We start from the raw sequence: 23,501 nt of genomic DNA on the forward strand, positions 1-23,501 counted from the left end.
TTCTCCAAACCAGATGTTTGTCTGTTTATTTTTGTGTTCAGACCAAGTCCTTGGATCATAGGTTGAGGCTCAGAGAGGCAGGATGCCCTGCAGTGCATTACAGCACTTCTTGGCTCTGTGCTGCTTCAATGGCAATAATTAATAAAGCAGAATCAACAGTTTGCTGCAAGCATTTCTGGTGAGACAGAACAAAGTACTTTTATCATCTCAAATGAGAACAGATACCTTGAAGTACTCAAAATAACTAAGCTCCTATGTCAGGACATGCCACATATTTCAGTAGCATATTTCCCAGCTCATTGTGTTTGCTGATCTCTAGGTGGGGACAGCATCTTCTTGCTGGAGCCCCCCATGCTCTCAAATATCCACAGCACCTGGCTGGGAACAGAGACTAAATTCTTGTCAAACATCAAGTTGGAGCAAAAATATCCCCTCAAGAGCTGATTCAGAGCACCTAAACTTCTTTGCAATAAAAGCAGCCCAGGAAATCCTATTATTTTCCTCTTAGGAGAAACACTGAGCATCACAAAGATGAAGGGTGACAACTGCTTCACGTGAAGCCAGCAAACCAGCTAGAAAATGGCTGAGCACAAAGTGGTTCAAGACTCAGGCTCTTCTGCAGAGAAACCTCAGCTGCTCATCTCCCATTCCCTGCCCTGACTTCCATCCAGCCATCTGGGAGTGAGGCTCTGCAGCCACTGAAGGCAACACCAGCACCTGTGATAAAAGTTAGGCTGCTTGGCTGCCTGCTCTGTGAAATCAGAGGCTTTCAAAGAGATTCATGCACTGTGTCCTGAATGTTAAAATAAACTCTGCCAACACCTTCTTCTGAGATTACTATCTGGGCATCACTAATTTCTTGCAAAATATGCCTGTGTTATCCCGCATCTCAGAAGAGCAGGTGCTTTCTTTTATGCCCCCAAGCAGATGCACATTTCACTGTTCCCTGAGCACTCAGAGGCAGCTTTTTTTGAGTGTGTGACAAAACAAGGTGACAGCTGCCGAAGCTGAGATGCCTGATGTACCTTTTCCACCTAACCTGACTTTTGCAAGGATGAAGCAGCTCATCTGCTCATCTCGTGGGGTGTGCAGGCCCTTGCAGGAGGCACCCCAGTGCAGTGCTCTCATCCCAGCCACTCCAGCATTTTGTTTTCTTTTCTTTCAATAAAAGAGAATATTGTGCCTATGCCATCTGTTAAGCAAAGTGCTGCACGTACATTGCAATATACCCTGCAGCACAGAGCAGAGCCTTCCAGACTCTGTGTGAAGAGAAGCGGCTGTAAGGAGAGAGAAAACTCCAGGTGCTGGAGATGTTACAGGTGAGCCTAAACTTTGCTTCCCTGAGGCAGAGACCTGTCAGGATTAATCCTGTCTGCCCAGGAATGCACCTCGGCAGACACCGCACCCCATTCCAGGAACCCATAAATACCGAACGAGATGCTCAGCACCACACATGAAAGCATCTCCTTTCTCTGGACTCTGCCTGTGGGGGAGTGACAGCCTGGCTAGCACCAATCCTGTCTGGTGCTGGGCCGTTTTTTAAGGTGGTTCCTTGGGGGGAGCAGGATATGAAATGAGCATGGCTCTTTGCTGCCTTTTTCCTATGGACACCTCCAAGGGAGCCCCCATATTTGTTCCTCTGTCCTGGATCCACCTGAGACTCTGCTTTTTTATTTCAGCTTAAAGGAGGTGCTCTCTTTGTCTGTATCATCCTCAAACCAACCCTAAGGGAAGGAAGTCCATGGGAGCCAGAGGAATCATCTTTGATGGCCTCTAAATCCTTTTGATAACACATCCCAGAGGTAAAGCTGTGGGACAAATGGGCTTCTTCTGAATGATGCTGCCCAAGCACTGTGCAGAAAGAGGCACAAAACAATGGTGTTCTCAGTAGTGCAATTTTACTAAAAAGGTCGCCCCTGGCCTGTCACAAAAATGCAGTGCAGGTGATGAATACTCAGTGAAAGAGACTCATTCCCAGGTTTCTTTTCCTCCTATTCCTTTGTCACGCCACTAAAAAAAGATGATCAAACATCGTCCTGCCCTTAAGTCCCCCCTCTAACTCAGTCTCCCTGACTCTACCAGCCTTTTGTTCAGGAGCTGAAATGTTCTAGGCCCACTCATTCTTTTCCATTTGGAAAAAACTGCCCATGCACAGGCACTGTTTCATAGTAGATGTTCAGCTGGGAGGCAGCAGACAGCCAATGCAAGATTGATGCTAGGACAGACAAAGCTCAGGTGAGCTATGGAAGCCATGCCACATCCCCAGCACATATCCAGAGGGACAGCTGAGCCTGCTGTCCCCTGGGGTGCTGGGAGCCCTGCTGCCCCCCATCTGCCCAGGGATGCTCCCGAGGTCAGAGCTCTCCCACAGTGCTGAGCCCATGGCCAAGGCCACCAACTGAGCCACACACCACAATTTCAGGGCAGAGGCCTGGCCTGGGGAGTCACCACAAGAAAGAGTGCTCCCAGGCAATTAGGGGTTTCTGGATCAAAAGCAATACATTTGAAGTCCTGACTCAAATTCCTGGCCCTAGGGAGCAGCCAGTGCTGGTGCCAGGGGCAGCAGGAGCAGGCAGCTCACAGAGCACAGCCCGTGACTGCTGGAGCAATTCTGCTCACACCACAAGTGCTCCCTTCCACAACCTCTGAAACAAAGGGACTTATTTCTAAACACAGCAGCATTTCCACATTTTAAGGCACAACACTTCTTCCCTGTTTCTAAATAAACAGTGCCTTTTAGACAGCACCTCACTAAACCGTCGATGCCTCCAGGAAACACCCAGGGCTGAGAGCAGTGGCAGCAGGACACGGCAAGTGTGGAGCAATGATTTGGGACAACACGTCTGGGGACACAGGCAGTGCAGCCCTGGTGGCCCAGATAACCCTTGCTCAGGTCTTGTGTCAATCATTTCCTGCACAGAGAAGTCCTGCATCTCTCTTTGCTGCATGGGCCACCAAATTCAGATACTTTAAAATTTCAGGTCATCAGGGCTTGGTTTATGGTCTCATCAACTGAGAAAACGCCAGCAAAATTCAGATTCAGGTCTGGGTTTTGTAGTCCAGAACAGAGCTCTGTCTGCTGGGCTTACTCCACAACCTCCTGATTAGATTCCTTGAGCATTCACAGTATATGAGAATGTAAAACAAAAATATTTATATATGCCTCTCTCCAACAGTGCTCTTAGGGGCTGCAGCTGTAGGTACTGAGGGTTATATAACTCAGTTCCTCTGACAAAGACACATTTGGTTGAACTTTAAACAAGGGACCTTTAGAAATCTGTAAAATTTTAACCATCAGTGTGTAACAGCTTCTAGGATGTTGCCCACCTTGTAACATTTAAAACAATGATTCATCTTCATAAGAAATATGTAACTGTCTGAAACTAACTCTCAAATGATGTTAATTATCTGCACGGTCTGTGTTTCTGCATATGCAGTTTCCAGCTACCAAGACTGGACATTATGAAAGCTTTTACATGACATCAGCTTTCCAATGACCAGCCAGTTATAAACCACAAAATTTTTAATCTGCATTTGATTGTAACAGCTTAAAAAGAATAGATTTTATGAGAGCTACAAATCATTTTTAGACTGTGCAGTGTGGACTAAAAGCCAAGGTTTTTTTGTTTTGGCTTGTTGATATTTCCTGAAAACATGAAACAATTCTGAAAGGACAGATTTCACAGCTAAAGGTCAGCAGTCACACAGGGACTGCTTGCTAAGTGCACCAAAAGGAAAGATTGGCGCAACATTGCAGCATTATTAAAAAGTGATTTAAGTGGGGGAAAAGGGAGAAAATGGAGAGACAGACAAAGATGATACTCTCAACAACTCAGCTTTCACAAAGATTGGACAAACAGCCTTGTTCCTTGCTGCTTGCAGCCCCTCAGTGTCACTCCAAGCACCGCTTGCTCTTGCTCCCTCTTTCCAGCCCTCTGCAGCCAGCCCTGACTGCACGGCCTTGGGAAGGGACTGCTCTGACCACGCACCACAAATCACCTCTAGAGCCTTTCTGAGCAGCCCAGAAGATTTTCCAGGCTCATTGCTGCAACAGAGTATGGCAGTACAAGTTTAATTTGTACTGGGAAGGACAGGAGTTCAGAATTCCCATGATTGTGAGCAACACTGGCATGCAGTTGTGTGAGAAGCAAAAAAAAAGCTCATTTTCCACAGGAATCTCCCCCAGACCTGAGCAATGTTTGTAACTCTCTCCCAGCACAACTGAAGAGCCAGTCCTGTTCTGCAGCTGTCAGAGGGGCACAGCCAGCTCACATCTGTATCCTGAACCACTGCATGGACAAAGCTCCTTGTCAAGGTATTTAATTTTGTAATAATAGATACTGAAATTCCCCCATTCACTGACAAGATACCAGTTTGAAAAGAAGCACACTCTGCAATCAATGCTGGAAGTGGAAGCACCTTTAAAACAGTATTTAGGATGAGTCTCAACAGAGGCTGTATCCCAGCTCCCTTTAAGACCCCCAGCTTGTTTTTATTTTTATTATTCATGCTTTTCTTTTTAAGTATAGGATATATATATATATTTTTTTTTTTTTTTTTTTCAGGCAAATAAATGCCAACCAAAACCAACCTAGCAGCCTCAAGTAGGTATCTGCTACAGGCCCTGCTCCCAAGTACCTACATTTCCCTCCCTGTCTGACCAAGAGCCCTGGGCCATCAAAATTAACAAAGATTTTGTGCCTTTAATCCTGCTAATGAAATACTTCTACTCTGATCACAACATCCTCCCTAGCACTGAGTTATCAAAAGCATATGCTCCCATCACTCATGGTCTGTGCTTTTGGCTCTTTTTCTTTTTTTTTTTTTTAATTAAAGCCAATTGGTTGTAGAGGAAATGCTACCTTTTCAGTTAAAAGGGTAACAGCAAGCCTATAACCACATGTATAGCTTGCAACTGATGTCTCCAAATTCTGCTAACTACAGTCACATAAAGCAAAACAACAAATGTGCTGGTAAGGCAGCTAAGCAATACCATAGGCTGTTTAAATTTAGCCCTGGCAGATCCTGGAGGAAGGGCATCTCCAGCCATGTGTCCTCTGCTGTGCAGAGAGAGCACTCAGACTGTAGGATCCTATTCCACAACCTCACTTTTGAATATATGGCTACATATTGCATGTCATCTGTATCTCACACGTGCATTTCCTCTAAAAGTATTTTGTATGAGATAAAGGGCACTCAGCTCTTGGACACAGAATGTTTGCCCCAAAAGCAGCCAGGGAGACTGAAACCACAGACTCTGTAATTCCTTGCAACAACACAAAGCTGCAGCTCAGAGCAGAGGCGTGCTGACAATTTAGGGCTTTGCAGACCACAACCTGCAAGGATGAATTACTCTCCAAAGCAAAATGTTGACCACAGGCATGGAGAACATTACTTCAGAGGCAGATTGCTGTAGCCTTGCTATTTTCCATCTGGAGCTTGGGGAATTTACAAGTAGAGACTATTGCCATGATCAGCAGTGAGATTACAGGAACCAGATCTGCTGTGATCAATCCAAAAATAAGACAGCTCCAGGCCTGAAGTTCAGTGTGCCACACCTGCTAGCAGAGAATACATGAATAATCTGATCTCCAGGCTACAGATACTTTGAGAAAGGGCTGGACATTCCCACCCAGTGGAGCCTCTCTGCCTCTTCCTAAGGCCAAATGAAATCCCTAATGTGAGGACAAGCTGTGCATTGATACCTCTGAAACCCCAAAAGCTGCACTCCAAGCTGCTGCTGAGGAAATCCAACAAAATCCAGTGTCAGCAAGACTAGAACTCATCCATGTGACATAAAAAACTCCTTTATTGAACAGCTCCAAGCAGCACTACCTGAAAAAGTCTTGTTGACTGTGAGCTTAATAACATTTCCTGGAAGCTAGGGCAGTTTCTGTGGCATTGTTTCAGGAGCTGAAGTGATCCCATTGCCCCATCCCCAAACTCCCTCAATTCAAACCATTTATGCAGTAGCTAAAGAAAAATTAATAGTACTATTTAAAAGTCATGCTTGAAACTGAGACACAATATGATGATTTTTTTAATCATGTCTTGCATAAATTATGAACTCTGCATTGATTACAAGGGTAGTTAAGCACATGAAAAGGGTATAATGGGAGCAGGAGACATCTTCCTGGCCTGTGGGCTCAAGTGAGGTTGTTCCCACTACAGAACACCAATGATCTGTGCATTATGGTCTGTAAAAGTAATACTTGGCTTATTGAACATTTACTTTGTTTGATACTTAAAAGAAACTTGGGTATGAACCACAGAAATGAAGCTTTATCTTTGTAAAATTCTGGGGAATAAAACCAAAATAAAATAAAATACTGGGGAATAAAACCAAATGGCTCTAACTGACAGCACAAGCATCCTCCTTTTATATACTTTGTTTTGCTTACTGTTACTCTTACTGCTGTTATTATTACTATTAATCCACCAAAATATCACACTTAGACTAAACCAGTTCCCCACTAGGAAATTTCTGCTTATTAGTATAATCCTCAACACTTCCATCAAATTTTGCACTCTCTTACATGTCAGACGCAGAACTCTGCTCTTTGGAGTGGCTGTGGTGAAAATAAAGAGCAGACACAGCAGCCAGTGCAGTGACAGGGAGTGGAGAGAGGGGGTGCCAAGCACTAACCCCTGTGGAGGGCTGGATTTCAGAGGCTGGGGATTGTGCTCAGCAGCAGCTGCGTCAGGTCCCATTCAGACATCAGTCTGAGCAACCACCATTGTCAGGCTCTTTGAAAAAGCCTGATTGTCACCTTTTAAAGCAGGTGAAAATCAATTAATTTTGAGCTTATAAAGGAATGCCTTTGCTGTGGCCAACCTTGGCCACACACACAATGCCTTTTGCAGAGATGCACTGCCTTTTCTTCCTATTTAGTGTAAAAGCACTTCATCATCTTGGTTATAAGCCTGAAGGTCAGGCTTATTTCTTTAGTTCTATTATTTACTACTTGAATTTCCAGTTCCACCTTTCTGGCTATTACAGCTTCTTTCCCGACTCCTTTTCACGGTAACTCCGTGATGACTGTTTGATAAAGTTAGGAGGGCCATGATTCTAAGTGTCTGACCTTCTTCAAAATCTGATAATGGATACAGTTTCTGAATCACAGGTCATCTCAATTTTGTCAGTAAACCATTTATTTACAGTGGCCTTCAGACCTCCAGGCTCACTGTGCACTGCAAAATGGATTTTTCAGGGAACAATAAAAGTAGGAGAGCCATCCTTAGCCTTTGCTTAGGTTAGGAGGGATACTGGACTTTGGAGAGAATGTTTCTCCACAACATCTTATGCACCACAGTCTCTAAGAGCTTTCCTGCTCTGTAACATCTCCTGATGTTTGTATAAAACTGACAGTTATAGGCATCCAATACGTACTAAGGTCCTTTTCACTTGCAACCTACATGGAAAGGGCCAGAAAAATCCATGTCTCCTTAAACTCTCCCCACCTACTGAGGCCTATCCAGTCACCTTTGCAATATTGTTCAACCTACAGTTCAAGGCACAGTGCCAGGTTTTACATCACTGCCTCAAATGCTACTCTGCTGTGGTAGGAGCTGATTTCAGCACGCCTGTCCCAGCTGTGTCAGTGCCAAGGCACACCGGTGTCTGCCAGCCTCCTGCAGTGGCTGCTCTGAAATGGGGATCTCAAACTGCCTTGGTCTTACAGAAACACTGCCAGAGGTACAATTCCTACAATTCCAGCAGCTCAATGCTTCACGCAAACTGTTGAGTGAGATGCAGAGGAAAACGTGTCAAACACCAACTCCTGGCTCCAACAGTGCCTGGAACACTGAGCAGTGAGTGGATCCTGAGCAGAGGGAAGCAGGCAGGTTTTACTTACTGTCAAAGCTCCTGTGCTGTGCTGTCAGGATGGCCTGCACAGAGCGACCGGCCTCTTTCATCATGGCTTCAAATTCACTTCGGCTTTTGTTTGCAAAGTTCTCCTCCATCTCGCTGGTGCAGCAGGTGTAGCCTTGTGGGCAGATTCGCAGGTGCTCCCCTAAAAAGAGAGAGAAAATTCTGTTTAATGGCCAGGTCTGGAAAAGGGAGAAAATGCTGGACAATCTCAGCTTAAAAATAGCCCAGCTCCCTGGTAACCTGGATCTGCATCAGGTCTTTCTCTCAAATTTACCACCTAATTTCAGTTCTTCTGCTTTAATACAGTGGTTGGTATCAATACAGGCACACATTTTCTCACTGTTGACTGTGGGGGAAGAAAAAGCAAGGAAAAAAATTTGTATTTGGAGCAAGGAGAAGGGAAAGTCTCCTGCTCAAAGTCTGTCCTAGAATCCATCTCTGCCTAGAATCCCAGAAGACATGAAAGTCTGATTAAATGACAGCTGTACTCATTAGACTTAATACGTACATTAGCACAGCCATTTGAAACTGCTTTGTAAGGAAAAAAAGAAACAACTCCAAAGTGCTCCCTGCCCTACCAAATGTAGCCTGAGAAGGCATTTCCTTAAGCAGAGAGGTGAGGCTAGTGGGAAGTTTTCAAGAGACAGACATGTGATGAATGTCAGTGGAATTTGGGTGGCTAAGTCCCCTCCACATGTATTGAAATTTTCAGTCAAAAATTAATCTCCTGGAAAGAGACAAGGCCACCCCAAAAAAGGTTGCTCTGACAATCACTGATTGAAAATCACCCTTTGCTGTAAGGAAGAACAGGAAAGGTAAGAGGACTCAGCAGTCAAATTGAAAAATTCTCCATTGTGGAGCTTCTCCTGCCCTCTGCAATTTCTTGACTGTGGAGAAGAGAGTGCTCGCAGAGGCAAAGTCAGCAACATTTAAAAAATAATTGCTCAAGTTCTTATGAGTCCTTACAAAAACATCCACCTGCAAACACACCCTATGTTTCTCCTTACTCAAGCAATAAGAGTTCATTTGAATGAAGTCAAACATTTATTAAAAAAACTCAATAAAATACTCCTCTTGTTCCAAGCATGTTCTGAGATAAACCAATTACCAACAGTTACCATGTTTAAGAAAATTTGATTGGGATTGCCAATGATTTTGCTGGCAATTTTACAGGACTGCTGTCTTAATGTCACAGGTGAGCCCAAACATTTTTAAAATTTTGTTTTATCTTGTGTCTAAACAGCTTCAAATCCTGAACCTGCACAGCCTCCAGAGTTACCCATAAAGTCCTTAGCTATTTCCAGTGTAAAGCTCTTAGCAAATGGGTGGTAAAGGGTCTCTGAAACTCGGTGTGTGTCCTAGCCTTGTTAAAGTTATCTCATTAGCAGCCTTAGACCAACTGGAATGTTCTGTAGTTGATAGAAGCCATTCAGGATGAGTCTGTATTTTGCTGGCCCTTGCATTCCTGCTCACAGATGACCACTGAGCAACCTCTGCAGGGTGTGGGGTGAGCCTGCCCTCGGCAAACAGGCTACCATGGGCATCTGCACTGCCAGTCCTCCTGTCTACACGACAGGAATTGCTGCTCACCAGCTTCTGTAGGAGAGAAACTCATCCCATCTCCAGCCTTGTGTTGTGCTGCCAGCTGAGAGGAGTGTCAGGGTGGTGTGTGCTGGGGCTGCCTGTCTCCCTTTGTGCCCACTCTCTGTCCCCACGAGTGCCCAAATCAGCAGGAAAAGCAGCAACTTGCTTCAATGTAAAACCTCAAGAGTCAAATATAAATATCATGTGGCTCCATGCTTGCCACTATTGAATTTCACAGGCAACCCCCGACGGGGGGAGAGAATGATGCATCTGACTCCATCTTATCAGAAGGCTAATTAATTACTTTATTATACTATATTATTCTATACTATATTACACTATGTTACATTACATCTAAACTGAATCTATCAAGCACTCAACCCTGCACAGAACTGCCCAGAATCTGGTGACTGTCACCCAACAGTCCTGACACACACACACACACCTGGTCCTGACAGGCCAAGGGAACAAAACCCCATCACTGTGGGTAAACAATCTCCATATTGCATTCTGCTGTGGCACAAACACAGGCACAGCAAATGAGGTAAGAATATTCTTGGGAAGAATTGTGCCTTGCTTTTCTCTGTGAAGAGAAATGTGGGGCTACATGCTACACCAAATGACAGCTGAGTTCCAGGGCTTGCCTGAGCCTTTCCTTCCCTCACTGGATTGTTCTGAGTCGTTCCCTGGGCTCCCTTCTGTAGAGCTGTATTTATCTGTACAGCATCAGGGATGCTGACATGTGACAGACAGGCAGGAAAAGGGAGCTGGAATTTTTTGACAAGACATGGCTTTGATTCCTGTCACGGCAAATTATAAAAACTTTTTTCTTATCCGGCCTTTTCCATCCTATTTCTGCTGCCACAGGATTTCTGGCAAGGACAGAAGTTTTGTGCACAGCAGTTTTACTGTGGGATGCATCCGTCTATGAGGGCCTCGATGCCCTCAGGATAAAGCGAGGCCTTTACAGGGCCTGGCCTCTCTGAAAAGCTAATCAACAAAGAAATGGATCCCAGGGGATCCCAGCCATTTTCAGAAGTGCCTTTACCTCCTCAGTTGATGGTGAATTCACCAGTTGATGGTGAATTTGGTGGTGAGGTCCTGGCCACGCTCAGAGGCCTCGCACTCCACAACAGGAGCACTGCTGCCGTTTCCTCTGGGCGCCATTACCCGTCAGGGCTGGCAGGCTCAGGCAAAGCCTCCAACAGCCCTTTACAAATGCCCTGCTTTGGGAAACTGAGTGAAATCAGTGGGAACCCTGGGGATCCCTGATCTCCCAGCCTGCTGCCAGCAGCATTCAGGCAGGAGGTGTGCCTGGGAGAGCAAACATGGATGTCCCTGCAAGGAGACACCATGTGTTCACCAAAGCTGCCCTTGAGGCAGGCTCCCTGCACAGGCTGTAGAAACCAGGGGGGATGGGGAGGGGATTGTCGCCAGGAGGAGAGGAGGGGAGGAAGAGCCCCGTGCCTGAGCTCCCTGAGGAGCAGCAGCAGGGAGAGCTGTGCTCATTAAACTGGGACACGTCCAGACAGTGCTCGGAGCGCTCCCAGCCCGGGCGAGGCACAGCGTGCCTGAGCAGGACAGCCCCAACCCCGCTGTGACACCACACAACCCAGGGGGACTGGGGAACACAGGCAGAGAGCAGGGGGAAAGTCACATCCACAGCTGAAATTGGTTAATTTTACACAACTTTGTGAATCGAATATAGAATTGTTTCCATTCTTGAGCTCTGAGAATTTTCAATCCCTTTTGAAGTAGCATTTATCTTAGCTTTCTGCAGGTGTTTGTAAGGTACTCAGCAGGTGTTGTGTGCTCAGCACCACCACACTCTATCTCAGTGGGAAGCAAAGTTTTTATCATTTATCTCTGTAACTCAAACTCAGCACACACAGAACAGTCTTACAGCACTGTGAACATGCTTTGCTTTCTTTGCTTTTCAACGTGACCCACCCTGGAAACATTCACTATTATTATTTAACCTTTTTCTACTGATTCCAAAATAAATGTGCTCCAGAGCATATTTTGGTTCTCCTTATATTTCAAAGTCCCTTTGTTTGCCAACCTGCCTTTGTCCTATTGCTGAAGCTCACACTATAAATATCTTTGGGTTCACTTGGCAGGAGATGTCTCCAGAAAACTACAGAGAGCCAGAGGTGTTTTACAAGGAGTAAATGTCCACGATGGAGGGTGTGTCCTCTGCCTGCTGCTGTGCCACACAAGTTCTCCCTGTGTACAGCTGACCTGTTGCTCACCACTTGTTGGACAGCATGTGTTCCCACCCCTGCAAGAGCTTTGCAGAAAGCAGACAGGCATGGCAGAAGCAAACTGGCAGCAAAGGGAGGGCTGCTCAAATCTCCTGGAGGATGATGGATACGCTTCCAGTGACCAAGGCCAGCTCTGGGTCATGCCCAGAGAACCCTGGATTTACAACACATCTGTAAGTAAGAGAAGATGCTCTGAAAACAATCAGCTTGCCCAAGCCTTGCAGAGTCACAGTGTGAGGAGGTTCAATCTGGGTCTCTCTGGAAGAGCCAGCTGTCCTGCAAAAGCTGCTGAAGCTGGGGTGGGATGTAACCCACCCACTGCACAGTCCCATGGAAATGGAAAAAGGATAGAGCAGGCAGGAAAACAGCATCAAGCAAGTATCTCATTTATGATTAACTGTCCTGGAATGGAAAGGAATAGGCAGGAGGCTGATGACAAGAGAATATCCCACTGCATAGCTACAAGCTTGGATTGTCCTTGAAACACCCTCTCAAGCTGGCTGGGTTAGCAGATCATTTTGGCTATTAAATTCATTACTGCACTTCAGAGTGCTGAATATTAAAGCACTTGACCACTTTCCACTCAGGATGGAGTTAGGCCCAGGGTCCCTGCAGGGGAACAGCCCTGCCCACAGCCACCACTACCAGGAGCTGAGACAGGGCTCAGCTATGACAGGGCTCAGCTCTCTGCTTCTTCTGCCATGTGCCCCAGCCTCTCTGCCCTGCCCATGGGCTCCCTGCCATGGGCTGTGTGCTGTAACACCCAGGAGCTCAGGAGCTGTGCCCAGGAAAGCTCTCCAGCTGTTCACTGCTCCTGCCTTTCACCCCACCAGGAGGCTCTGGAAACAAGACAGAAGGGCAGTCACAGGGGTGTAAAATTCAATACTGAGAGAAGAGTCCTTGGCTCCTTTAACCATGTAAATGGTGCTATTTCTATCCCTCTCACAGGATGTTGGAGATTGAATTAATTACAATGTTTGCAGAAGGTTTGGGGTTATGTGGCTGTGTCAGAGTATCTAAATGCAAATTATTACAAAATCATTCCTCCCAGAGGTTAATTTATTTCAGGCTGTGATAAATCCATCATAATTCTTCCCTCATATTTGTAACCCTCCTCCCACTCGCTCTCCAAACTGTTCCAACAGCTCATTTCATGCTCCTAGCCTCAGTCCAGCCCCCCATGCCAGGAACAACCCAAGGCCAAGCTCCCTCTTGGGGGTTTCTGGGTGGATGTCTCAGGCAATCAGGCCTGCTGAAGTGCAAGGCATGCCAGGCATGGCAGGGATGCCAGGACACAGCCCCTGGCCAGGTGCAGCCAGAGAGCTGAGAGCACCTGGCAGCTGAGGAGCTCCAGTCCTCTCCTACTGTCCCTGGTAGGCACCACTGTTCTGCTGGCCTCTCCCTCCTCACACCTAAATCCCATCCAGGCTAATGAGCATCACAGCCAGGAACTGAGGACAAAACACTAGTTTAGAATATGGGTTCTCTTTTTTTTTTTTTTTAAACAAGTCAGAGTATCTACAGCTGATGCAAAATGAGCCTGGAGGTGGTACAGATGTTAAAAATACCTTGCAAAGAGGTAGTGCAGTGAAAGTAAATTCCTTTCCTTATGCCTCCCAGCTTTTCCTGCTTCAGGTGCTCCTGTCCCATTCATCTTCAAATACACATCTTTCCAGAGAACACAATGTGGCACGTGCTAATAAGGAGCTGAGAGCACAGCCAGCACCAGTACCATGATGCTACCTGGAATCCCAGGCTTGCCTCAGATAACTCCTAAGGGGAAACAGGGGTACCCAAAAAACATTTGGACCAGGAGACAGTCCTGGCTGACCAGCCTAGGAAAAGTTTTCATGCCCTTCTCACTGAGAACCACCTGCTGGCAAGCTCTGCCAAACACCTACACCCCATAACACCTGTAAGGTGCCCAGCTGTACAGCTCAGCCCCTGTTGTAGCTGCTACCATCAAACTGAACCAGAGACCAGACTGCTCTATTAAGCAGAGTGACAATCAGATCTTTTCCCATATTGCAAAGGCAGATGTTAGCTGTGCAGCCTGTTCCTTTGATTTGCAGTCAGCTGTTGGCAAAATACGATATCTTCTATTTTCTGATTACGTATTAAGAGTATCATCATTTTGGCTTCAGTTTGCACATAATGTCAGGGGAGTCACAGCAAGCCTGAATATCAAGTATCATACAGCAAACACTGTGATCAAAATGCACTGAACCGTGTTCTCCCTGGTCCCAGTGATACTGCAGGCTGAGGACAGCAAGGTGGGGCAGGGCTGTGGGCTGGCCCAGAAAGAGGGGGCTGTTGAGTTTGTGGGGTCCCCAGGACGAGGTGAGAGATGAGGAATCTGACTCCAAGTTCTCAGAAGGCTGATTTGATATGTTATGATATGATATTATAGAATGCTATACTAAAACTATACTGAAGAAACAGACAGAAGGCTTAACAAGAATGAATAATAAAAACCCATGCCAGACTCAGAGAGTCTGACACAGCTGATGGTGATTGGTCATGAATTAAAAACAATTCACATGGAACCAATCAAACATGCACCTGTTAGTAAACAATGTCCAAGCCACATTCCAAAGCAGCAAACACAGGAGAAGCAGTCAGATAATTATTGTTTTCATTCTTTTCTGAGGCTTCCCAGGAGAAGAAATCCTGGCGAAGGGATTTTTCAGAAAATACGACAGTGACAGGGGGAAGCATATGGTCATGAGGAAGAGTTGTGCTCAAATGAAGTCCTTCTTTTCCTGCACTTCCTAGGAAGATGCACTCTCAGGATGGGAAGCAGAGGTGGCAGGGTGCAGCTGGAAACCAGCCCTGCCATGGACTCAGGGACATCTCGGATGAGCTGGCCTGGGAGCTAATGCAGCAAGGTGGAGAGGACAGCACCCCACAGGAGCCGCTCATGGACCTCAGTTCCTGCTCTGTGGCAAGACCCAGGCTAATCTCAGCTGGCCCAAGGCCACCACAGAGCAGTGTCACAGCTGACACAGGAGCAGGACTGCAGAGAGGCAGGGGCTCTCTCTCTCACCCCTGCATCCACATCGGTGACCCCACACACATCCCTGCTGCCTCCTGGCCTCAGTAAGGAGAGAGGGGTTTGTCTCTGGCACAATCAGTCCTATCCCTTTGCTGCTGCTGGCTGAGTAGCTGGTTATCTCAGGGGACTGAAAACAAGGGCATGAAGTCTTTTCAAGCTGCACAGCACAGGTCTGGATTTGTCCCACGTCAGCAGCTTTTGTAATGCCTTGCCATCTGAAGGCTGATCAAATAGCTTGTGCTATCTGAGATGAACTAATGTTTTCGTTCCAGATAAAGAAAACAAGCACCATGTTCCACATCAGTGATAAAAACAGCAAACTGGAAAAAATAGCTAGAGAATATGCTTATTCTGATAAAGCAATGCACATGTTTAAGATGGGACAATAGCAAAACATTAAAGGCCTCTTCCCACAGCTCATCATTCAGACCAGGATTATACCAACAGGAGTGAACAACCAAGAGCAGATAATCCATAAGATTTGTTCTTTCCACTCTTATCTTTCTACTCCTACTAGGATTTAATAAACTATCAAAATACTGTTAACCAAATAAGACAACTTAATCTGGCTACTGCATGGAGTTGGCTCCCTACCAGGTTAGTGCTGTTCTGTAATTGCATTACAGTGAGAACCTGACACAGTGAATAAATACAGGTACTTGTGAGAAATGTCACAACAGGCACCTCCAGCAGAAACCCACTGATGGGTGGGAGGACTTTGGGACTGCCCCATTAGTACTGACACAGGCTGCTCAAGCAGGGAGCCTGGCAGGAGCATGTGGAGGAGGCTGAACAGCACTTCCCTCTGTATTTGCTCTGTTCATGTGTCAAAATACTTCAGGCTCCAAGGCTGTCAGCTCAGTGTCAAGCTCACACACACTGGAAGTGTGGTATCAATTTGTTTAATCCTAGACCCTGATGTCAGAGGAATTTATAAGACAGGCAAACATGGGCAAAAAAAGTTAATTAACAGAGGAGAAAGAGCCACCTCCGTGTCCTGGAAAAATACTAAGTACAGATTAGATAAGAGTGCCTTCAGAAACGACAGTCTGCAAATCCTAATGTCATCTGTGTATGTTACAGTGGCAAACTGCCCAGAGGAAGGGAACAGAGAAAATGTCACAAGTGCTGACAACAGACTTGATTCTTAGTGAAAAGCTCTGCATGAAAGCACTTCACCCACGCATTGCTCCTTTGGGTTTTGGGAGTGTCTTTCAGAATGAAACAGAATATCCCTTCCCATCACTCTGCTGCCCCAGTTTCTCTCAGGACCTGCCTTTAGCTACATGGGCCTGACTCTGAGCTGTGCACACACAGCAGGAATCAGCACAGGGTGAAACAATCCAAGCCTGTATTTAAGGACAGAGTAGGAAATGCTTTATAATTTGCAGTAGAAAACATCTTTTTCAGTGGTTCAGAGAGGAATGAAAGAACAAGGGCCAAATCCACATGTACCACAAGCAGTGAAAGACCTCCAGCTAGCAGAACTGACTGAACACACTGAATCCAACACACCCCAGGTGGGCACTGGACACACAGTGGGGGTGCTTCTGAGCAGGACTGCTACAGGAGATGATCCATTATGAAAGGCTCCCACTGGAGTTAGGACATGGTTTACAATTAACACTCTCCAAGTAAATCAGTCCTGAAAGAAGCCTTCAGTCCAAACTAGAGCAGTTGCAAGAATAATGGAGAAACACACAGGGAGTGCACTGTTACACTCTTCCCTCTCCCCGAAAACCAGAAAACTTTTAAAATGAATCTTAGACAAGGAAAGAATTATCTTGTCTTTTCACAAAACACTTGTGGGGACCTATTGAAGTTGGGTGTCGCAATCCATCACTATCAACCTCTTTCAGAGTTGTCCTGAGCACATCAGCTTCTCACCAGATGTTTGGTTCTGTTTTTTCTTCTTGGAACAAAGAGTCTTTTTATCCTCAGTTTGCTGCAATCTAAAATAAGATCAAACTGGAAACCTATCACTCTTATCAGATGCAGCTTCACTGCAGGCTTCATAACAACATAAATATGTTATTACATAAGAGGCAAAGCAATTCATTAAGCAGAATCTTTTTTACTAGCTTCTTCTCAGAAAAATATCTATTGGAGACACTGTAAGCTCTTCCTCATGCCTGGCAACTCACTGCCAGTAGGATCTGACTGCAAAAGGAATCTGAGTAGTAAACTAAGGATTAAAGATGTAGTTCATTCTAAGAAGTTTTACAGATGAAGGCCTTTGGATTATTCTCTATTAGAAAACTCCAAACTTTGGGGCAATAATTCATATAATCCATGTCAGGAACTTGAGGAAGGGACAAAACCAAAAGGCTTTTCCAGTTCACTTGCTAAAGCTCTGCAAGGAAAATAGTGGTACTGCCCTTGGGGTTGGTTTGAGATAGACACTAAACAGCTTCAGCAAGCTTGTAAAACCATTGCTCAAGAATGAGGAGTGCTATGGCTGGTCCCAATCATTTCAGTGCAAAGAAGAACCTGCATTAACCTCTCATGGAGGAGTCAGCAATTAGAGAACATTGCCTTCCAACCTCAGCAAAACTCAAGCAGTTGATGCTGGTGTGAAAACCATGAAATCATCTTTCTGGGCTTCCTCAGCCCTGGGCTCCTGGAAGGCACCCCCTGTTCCTTATCCCTCTGCCACCCTTGCAGCCCAGTGGGATGAGCAGGGTGTACCACACCAGAGGAGAAGGCTGGGAAGGCTGCACAGGGCACAGGCCACTCCTGGCTGCCAGCTCGCCCAGGTGAGCTGCTCTGTGCACACAAGGAGGGTCTGACTCTCTAGCAACAAAGATCTCCCAAGGAAAAATCAGAAAGCTAAAAAACCCTCAATCCCTCTGTCTGCTGGTAAGAATGAAAATGACTCCTGAATTTGCAAACCCCCTTATTTTTAAATAGTTATTAAACAAAGTTTTTGGACCTGAATCTGATTCTGAGAGTTTGCAAAACCAAAATGCCCATGCCTCAAAATTGAAGAGATTAGGTTAAATGAAGCTCATTAATCTGAAATTCCATAGATGTGTGTACACTTACCAAAGCTAAAAATAAAAATATGCATGTCTGAATTGTCTAAACCCCACAAATTCAAGATAATCCTTTTTTAGATTTCTGTAAGAAATTAAGAGACTTCACCTATGAAGAGTTGTTGACTTATGCCATAAATTAGAAGCGCTTATACTTCCTCTAAAACTCCTTGCTGTATGTGTTGGCAGGGATGTGGGAAGGTGCAGGATTGGAGGGGTAAGTTCTGGTTGCTGTGGGCTTTTTCACTTTGCAACTTGAAGCTTTTTTCAGCCCCAGAAACGCTTGGCTCTCCTTCAGCTATTGCTTTGCTTTAATTGTCTCATGAATGTTTTGGCCAGCAGTAAAAGTGCCAAACTGTGGAGCCCTTCCCTACAATTTGAGGCACCATGAAAGCAAACGGCCAATATGGGGTCATCCTGTGGGAACATGGAATTGCAGACTTCCAGTTTGACAGAATGGGTGCAGCTGATGCAGAACTGGGGTGGACAAGGAGCAGCATCCGGGCTGGAGCCTGCAGAAGCTGCTGTGTGAGAGATCTGCAGCAGAAGGAATTCAATATGCTGCCTTTCCCTTCTGGTTGCACATAAGTGAAACCTGTGCCATTGCTCTTCTTTTTATGCCTCCATCTGATCTTCCAAAAGCAGATTACAGAAAGCTGCCTGCAAACCTGAAGATGCAGAGGACATCCCTAGGGACCACCTCCTCTGCCCTTAAAATTAATCCAGGGGTGAGAGGGGATAAGGACATCAGTCTGATCCTGCCAGAACTGCTTCACAAACAGATCTCTCTTTCCACAAACATCAAACCATCACCTTTCACCCCTACACAGAGAGGTGGATCCAGAGGACCAGGTTTAAATTGGGATGAACATTTAAAACTCCAACACCCTGCTAGATCTCAGTGTGGCTTACAGTGCATGTGCCCAAAATTTTACCATAGAAATGTATTTTAGGCAACTTCTGTTTGAAAACTTAATGGAAGTGTAGCTGTTCTCCCCTGAGCGTCAGGAACAGATGACTAAGAAATGTTGCCAGTATCTGTCTTTCAGTGAGATTAGTGTTGGGTTTGTGTGGTATCCTATTTATAACTTTGACAAACAGCTCAACCAATCATTTCATACTTAATCATAGCTGTCTGCCCATCTCCCTTTAGAGAAAAGCTTTTCAAAAACTATGTGCCAACACAATATGAACAAAAAGAAGCAAACCACAGTCAAGAAAAAAGGATCTTGCTCCCCAAACCAGCCACAGCTATACAGAAAGCAGGTCTTGGTAAATCGTAAGGCATAATTAGGGCGTCATTATTCATGGCACTGCACAGCTATAGTTAGTCAGTGTTTCCACTGTAAACCCCTATTTTCATAGAGGTTTGCAGCTCAGCTGCAAGGAATTAGTTGGTGATGAAATTTGGCAGTAGACATTTTAGAGCAAGGATTTTTTTTTTTGAAACAGTTTAAAGATTTTTTTTTCTGCCTCCACTTTCAATTCCCCTTTTGCTTCTGAGGCTGTAAAAGTACTTATGAAAGAAACAAAAATCACTTCTGTGTGCTGTTTGATGTTTGGTTTCTGTGCATGTCTCTGTGTGGTTAATGGGACCAAAAATATCAATTTAGCAGGGGATTTCAAACAGAAGTCTTAAAAACTTGTAGTTTGATTCCCACAACAGGTACAACTCTACTTTCCTCTGGATGTACCCATGAACATTCCTACCTACACTGTTGACTTAATGCAGTAAGGAACCCTGACATCCTGAGTAAACCTGCACACCCATCTAATGCCAAAGATGGGTTTACATCTCATGGGATAGAGCTGTTGGATTTCTTTACACCTTTTTGCTTTGAAAGAACATTTTCCAGGGATTATAAGAGATTACTTTTTGCTGGACTCAACTCTAAGCTCTGTGCTCACCTGCCTGCTTCCTCCTTGCCTGACACTTCATTAGGGCTCACATTTCAGCATGAACAGAAAGTATGGTGGGGACCACTCACAGGGATCGTGAGGAAGGGAAAGGGACAGGAGAAACATCCCTGTGGGACTTTTTATCCCAGACAAAACTAAACAGAGCATTTCACAGTATTTTCAGCTACTCAAGAAAAACAGACTGCTGTTTGCATTTTTAAGAACATCACAGGAATGCATCTACTCTTTTCCAACTAGCTTTGGCTGAAGCATCCTAAGTGTTCAGCATGCCTGGGCATGAATGAGATTTGCTTTCACACATATGGACCACACTCCAGAAAGGTACAGCAGCCCCTGGGCACCATGCCTGGCTGTCACTGCCTGCCACAAACAGCGTGAGAAGGAACTGCCTCAAGTGCAGTCCCAGCTCTGAGTGGGGCAGCAGTTACACAGCTTGAAAAAAATGAGTGTAAAACCACGAGCTGGAAGACTTACAAGCCTCAGTCTGCAACTGGATCACTGTGAATGGCCTGAGTGTTCATAGCAACATCTTTGGTGCACAGCTTCTAAAGAACAGAGTAGCTCTCTAAAGAACAGACTAGTTTATCCAGGCAATTTGATTTTCTGGTGAAACAGATGGCACCATTTACCATCACCATGCTTCAAACCCTCTTTTCCTGGACTGTGATCTTGGCATATGGGAAACTGGGCCACCTCTGAGCTCTTCACACCTTGCAAGGTTCATGCCTTCCTCAGAGCTCCCCATCCCAGCACTAATGAGCTTCCCCTTGGACAGCTTGGCAGAGTGACAAAGATAAGAGTGCTTGCAAGGTACCAGGCAGAATTCCTGAGGGCAGCTGTCTCCAAGCTCCCTGAAATCCCAATGCACTCTTCAGAGGACTGGAACAGCAACACCAGCTGTCTCTGCACACACCCCACTACCTTGACCACTGTGATTTGTGAAAGCCATAAAAGAAAAATTCCCCTTTTAGAGTGAATGTGCTTTATCTTTGCTAAAAATTGCAGCAAGCACAGTATTTAGGTTGCAGGAAGGAGGATCTGAACTCCTGCCATGTCTTAAAAACAGAACAAAGCAGGCTTTCTACCTATACTGCTTGAATCTGCTTTTCAAGGTGGCACTTAGAAATTAAGAGGCAAATGAACTCAGTAGGATTACTCGTGTACCTTGGATAATTTACAGGAATATTAGCCAGGGCTGTGCTTCAGAGGGCTGGATCACACTTTCCTGCTGCAACCATTATTAACCTGACACAACATGTTCACAGAGGATGAGATGATAACGATGCTGTAACTGGTCTCCCTAGAATATGGTTATGATTAGGGAATATCTTTGAGAAACTGTCACTCATTAAGCACTCAGCTAAATGCAGAAAGACTGCTCAAGGAAAAGTTCTGCAATTTCAGGAATTTATCACTTGAAAAAGATCCATTCTCAACATTTTGGTTATTGGGTCTTTTTTGCTTGAATGTTGCTAAGAAGTGGTAGATTCACATTAAATGCAAACTGCCCAGTTTTTTCCTTCACCACCTTTCCCCTGAACGCAAGCAATAGGTCTTCTACACACACCTTAGAGGGTGAGCCAGTGAAAAACACGACCTTTAAAATCTGAATTTAGTTCTCCTGATACTGTGTATCCAAGTAAGTGTGCTCTTCCCACCTGGGAAAATCATACTGCTTCCAAGTGCATCAGGTCCCAGGTACTTAACTTGGTCTAAACCCAGGACCCCAGTCACACAGAGATCCCTCTGTTCTCTTACTGGGATGCTTTTGCTCTTGAATAATCACATCCTTTGTGCATCATGGCACAACAGTACTGTCACCCAATCTTTCTTTCTTGTCACAAGAAAAAAGGGACCACCCCTGGGAGGTTTATCAAGTCTGGAAGTCAGCTCCAGTTCTAGATTCAGTTATGCCAGTGGGAAATGTTCTTGGCACTCCTAAAGATGTGTCCTGCAGACATTCAGCAGATTGGCCCCTATTTGCCTAAATGATGAATGCAGTTCAAAAGCATTTTCTCCTTTTGCAAGCAATGAGGGAAAATTTAATACCAGTCTGACCAGTATGTGACAGTGACTACCATCACAGTCAGTACATTTTTAGCAATGCCTTGCAGAGTGCTTTCCCCTGCCCCTGCCTGCCTTTGGGCTTGTTTCTGAGCTACTGACATAAAGCCAAGTGCCCTCTGGAAGAGGAGCAGTCTTCCAGAGCAGAAGACTGTTCTGCAGAGCGATCACAATTCTGTGCAGCTTGCTTGCCTCTCACCAGCTAACTGTGTGGCCTTTGCTGACCAGTTTGGTAGGAAAGTGAAGAGGATTTGATCCTCTGAGCAACCATGGAAGTAAATTGTGCAATCCTCTTGGTTTTCGTATTTATAAGCAAGTCATGTTCCAGCCTCCAGGCTTACTCAGGGTACTGCTTAGGGACTGCTGCTCTCCTGCCATATGTGCTCCTACAGCTTGAATGCCAGTCACAGTGAGCCTCAGTGCACCTGCACTGGAGAAAATCCAAGTGGAAATCTCATGGGAACAGGTGCTGTCACTGGGGATGCTTAGAAACAGGCTGGGCAAACAGCTCTAAATAGACTCCACTGATCCACTCTTAGTTGCTGTATCTGCTGAAACTATGTGGTCTCATGACTTTTTCATTCTTCATTTCCCAGGATGTGATGACCTGCCCATCTCCCTGGCCAGGGTGTCAGACAGTGGTATAGATGGTATGGATCATTCCTCCATCTGGGAATCAGGATAACAGACCTGTCAGTGTGTGAGAGTGACAGGAAACTGCACTTACCCAGCATCAGAAATAAGAAAGTGCAACAAGATCTGCACCTTTAATTGCATCCTCACTCCCTGTGACAGCTGAAACCCCCTTAATTAACACACTTCATACACTGTCTATTTTTGATCTACTTCAAATTCCAACCATCAGCAGAGGATGTTTGTCCCATTCCTGCTGAGAGCCCCCTGGGATTAGTGATGCCCATCCTTCAGCCTCGCTCGAGCAGGGGGCAGCTGTGGGTACCTCTCCCGTGCATGAAATACCCCCTGCCCTCCTTTCTGAGTATGATTGCTCAGCTTCCTCAGCACTCCAGACTGCCCTCCTTCCCTTGGTGTACAGAACTTCACCCTGTAATAAAACAAACTCACTGTCTTCCATGTATCTTTCAGGCCCCATCTCTGAAATTCAGCCAAGAGACTTCCCTGTAACATTGATAAAGGTATGTGACTGATCTCCCATAACCAACAGATGATGAACATGTAATTCCACACATCCTCACCAGCTGTGCCCACACTGCACTCCTGCAGAAAGGAGACCAGGTGGTGGACTGGCAGCTCACTTGTCACCTCTTCTTTTTCCTCTCCAGGCTGCTCCCACTGACACAGATTATCCACTCACTCCTTTGAACCCTTTCACTCCCATCTTTGGTTCCCCACATTTGTGCTCAGTAAAAGGCCAGTGCTGGAGTGGCAGTGGAGCAGCTATGCTCCAAACTCCATGGATCCTGAGAGACAAAATCTTGGCTTTCCTCAAAGTCCTCGTATCCCTTGCAGCACACTGCAGTCACCTGGCTTACAGAGGACACGGAGGAAGTGTCCCTGACTCTATCCCAGCATGGCCTTCCACTGGCAACTGGCTCCTTCCCTCTGCTTACAGAGCTCTGCATCTGACTTGAGATATTTACTAGGGCACACAAATAACAAAACCTGCACTTTGGTCAGGGGGTGCCTTAAAGCAGCAGAGACAATGAACTACCAATTTCTGAGGCAGC

At 45.6% G+C, this 23,501-nt stretch overlaps 1 protein-coding gene across 1 annotated transcript in view; it reads right to left on the bottom strand.

Annotated features, from left to right (window-relative positions):
* The window catches only part of GPC1 (glypican 1), a 206,418-nt gene that overhangs the window by 93,761 nt on the left and 89,156 nt on the right, over positions 1–23,501 (bottom strand). The window contains exon 2 of the mRNA XM_036388834.2: positions 7,857–8,015. Within this exon, the coding sequence (XP_036244727.1) occupies positions 7,857–8,015 (159 nt within the window). The remainder of the gene's footprint in view (positions 1–7,856; positions 8,016–23,501) is intronic.

Source organism: Molothrus ater, chromosome 10, assembly GCF_012460135.2.
Source record: "Molothrus ater isolate BHLD 08-10-18 breed brown headed cowbird chromosome 10, BPBGC_Mater_1.1, whole genome shotgun sequence".
NCBI classification, from domain to species: Eukaryota; Metazoa; Chordata; class Aves; order Passeriformes; family Icteridae; genus Molothrus; species Molothrus ater.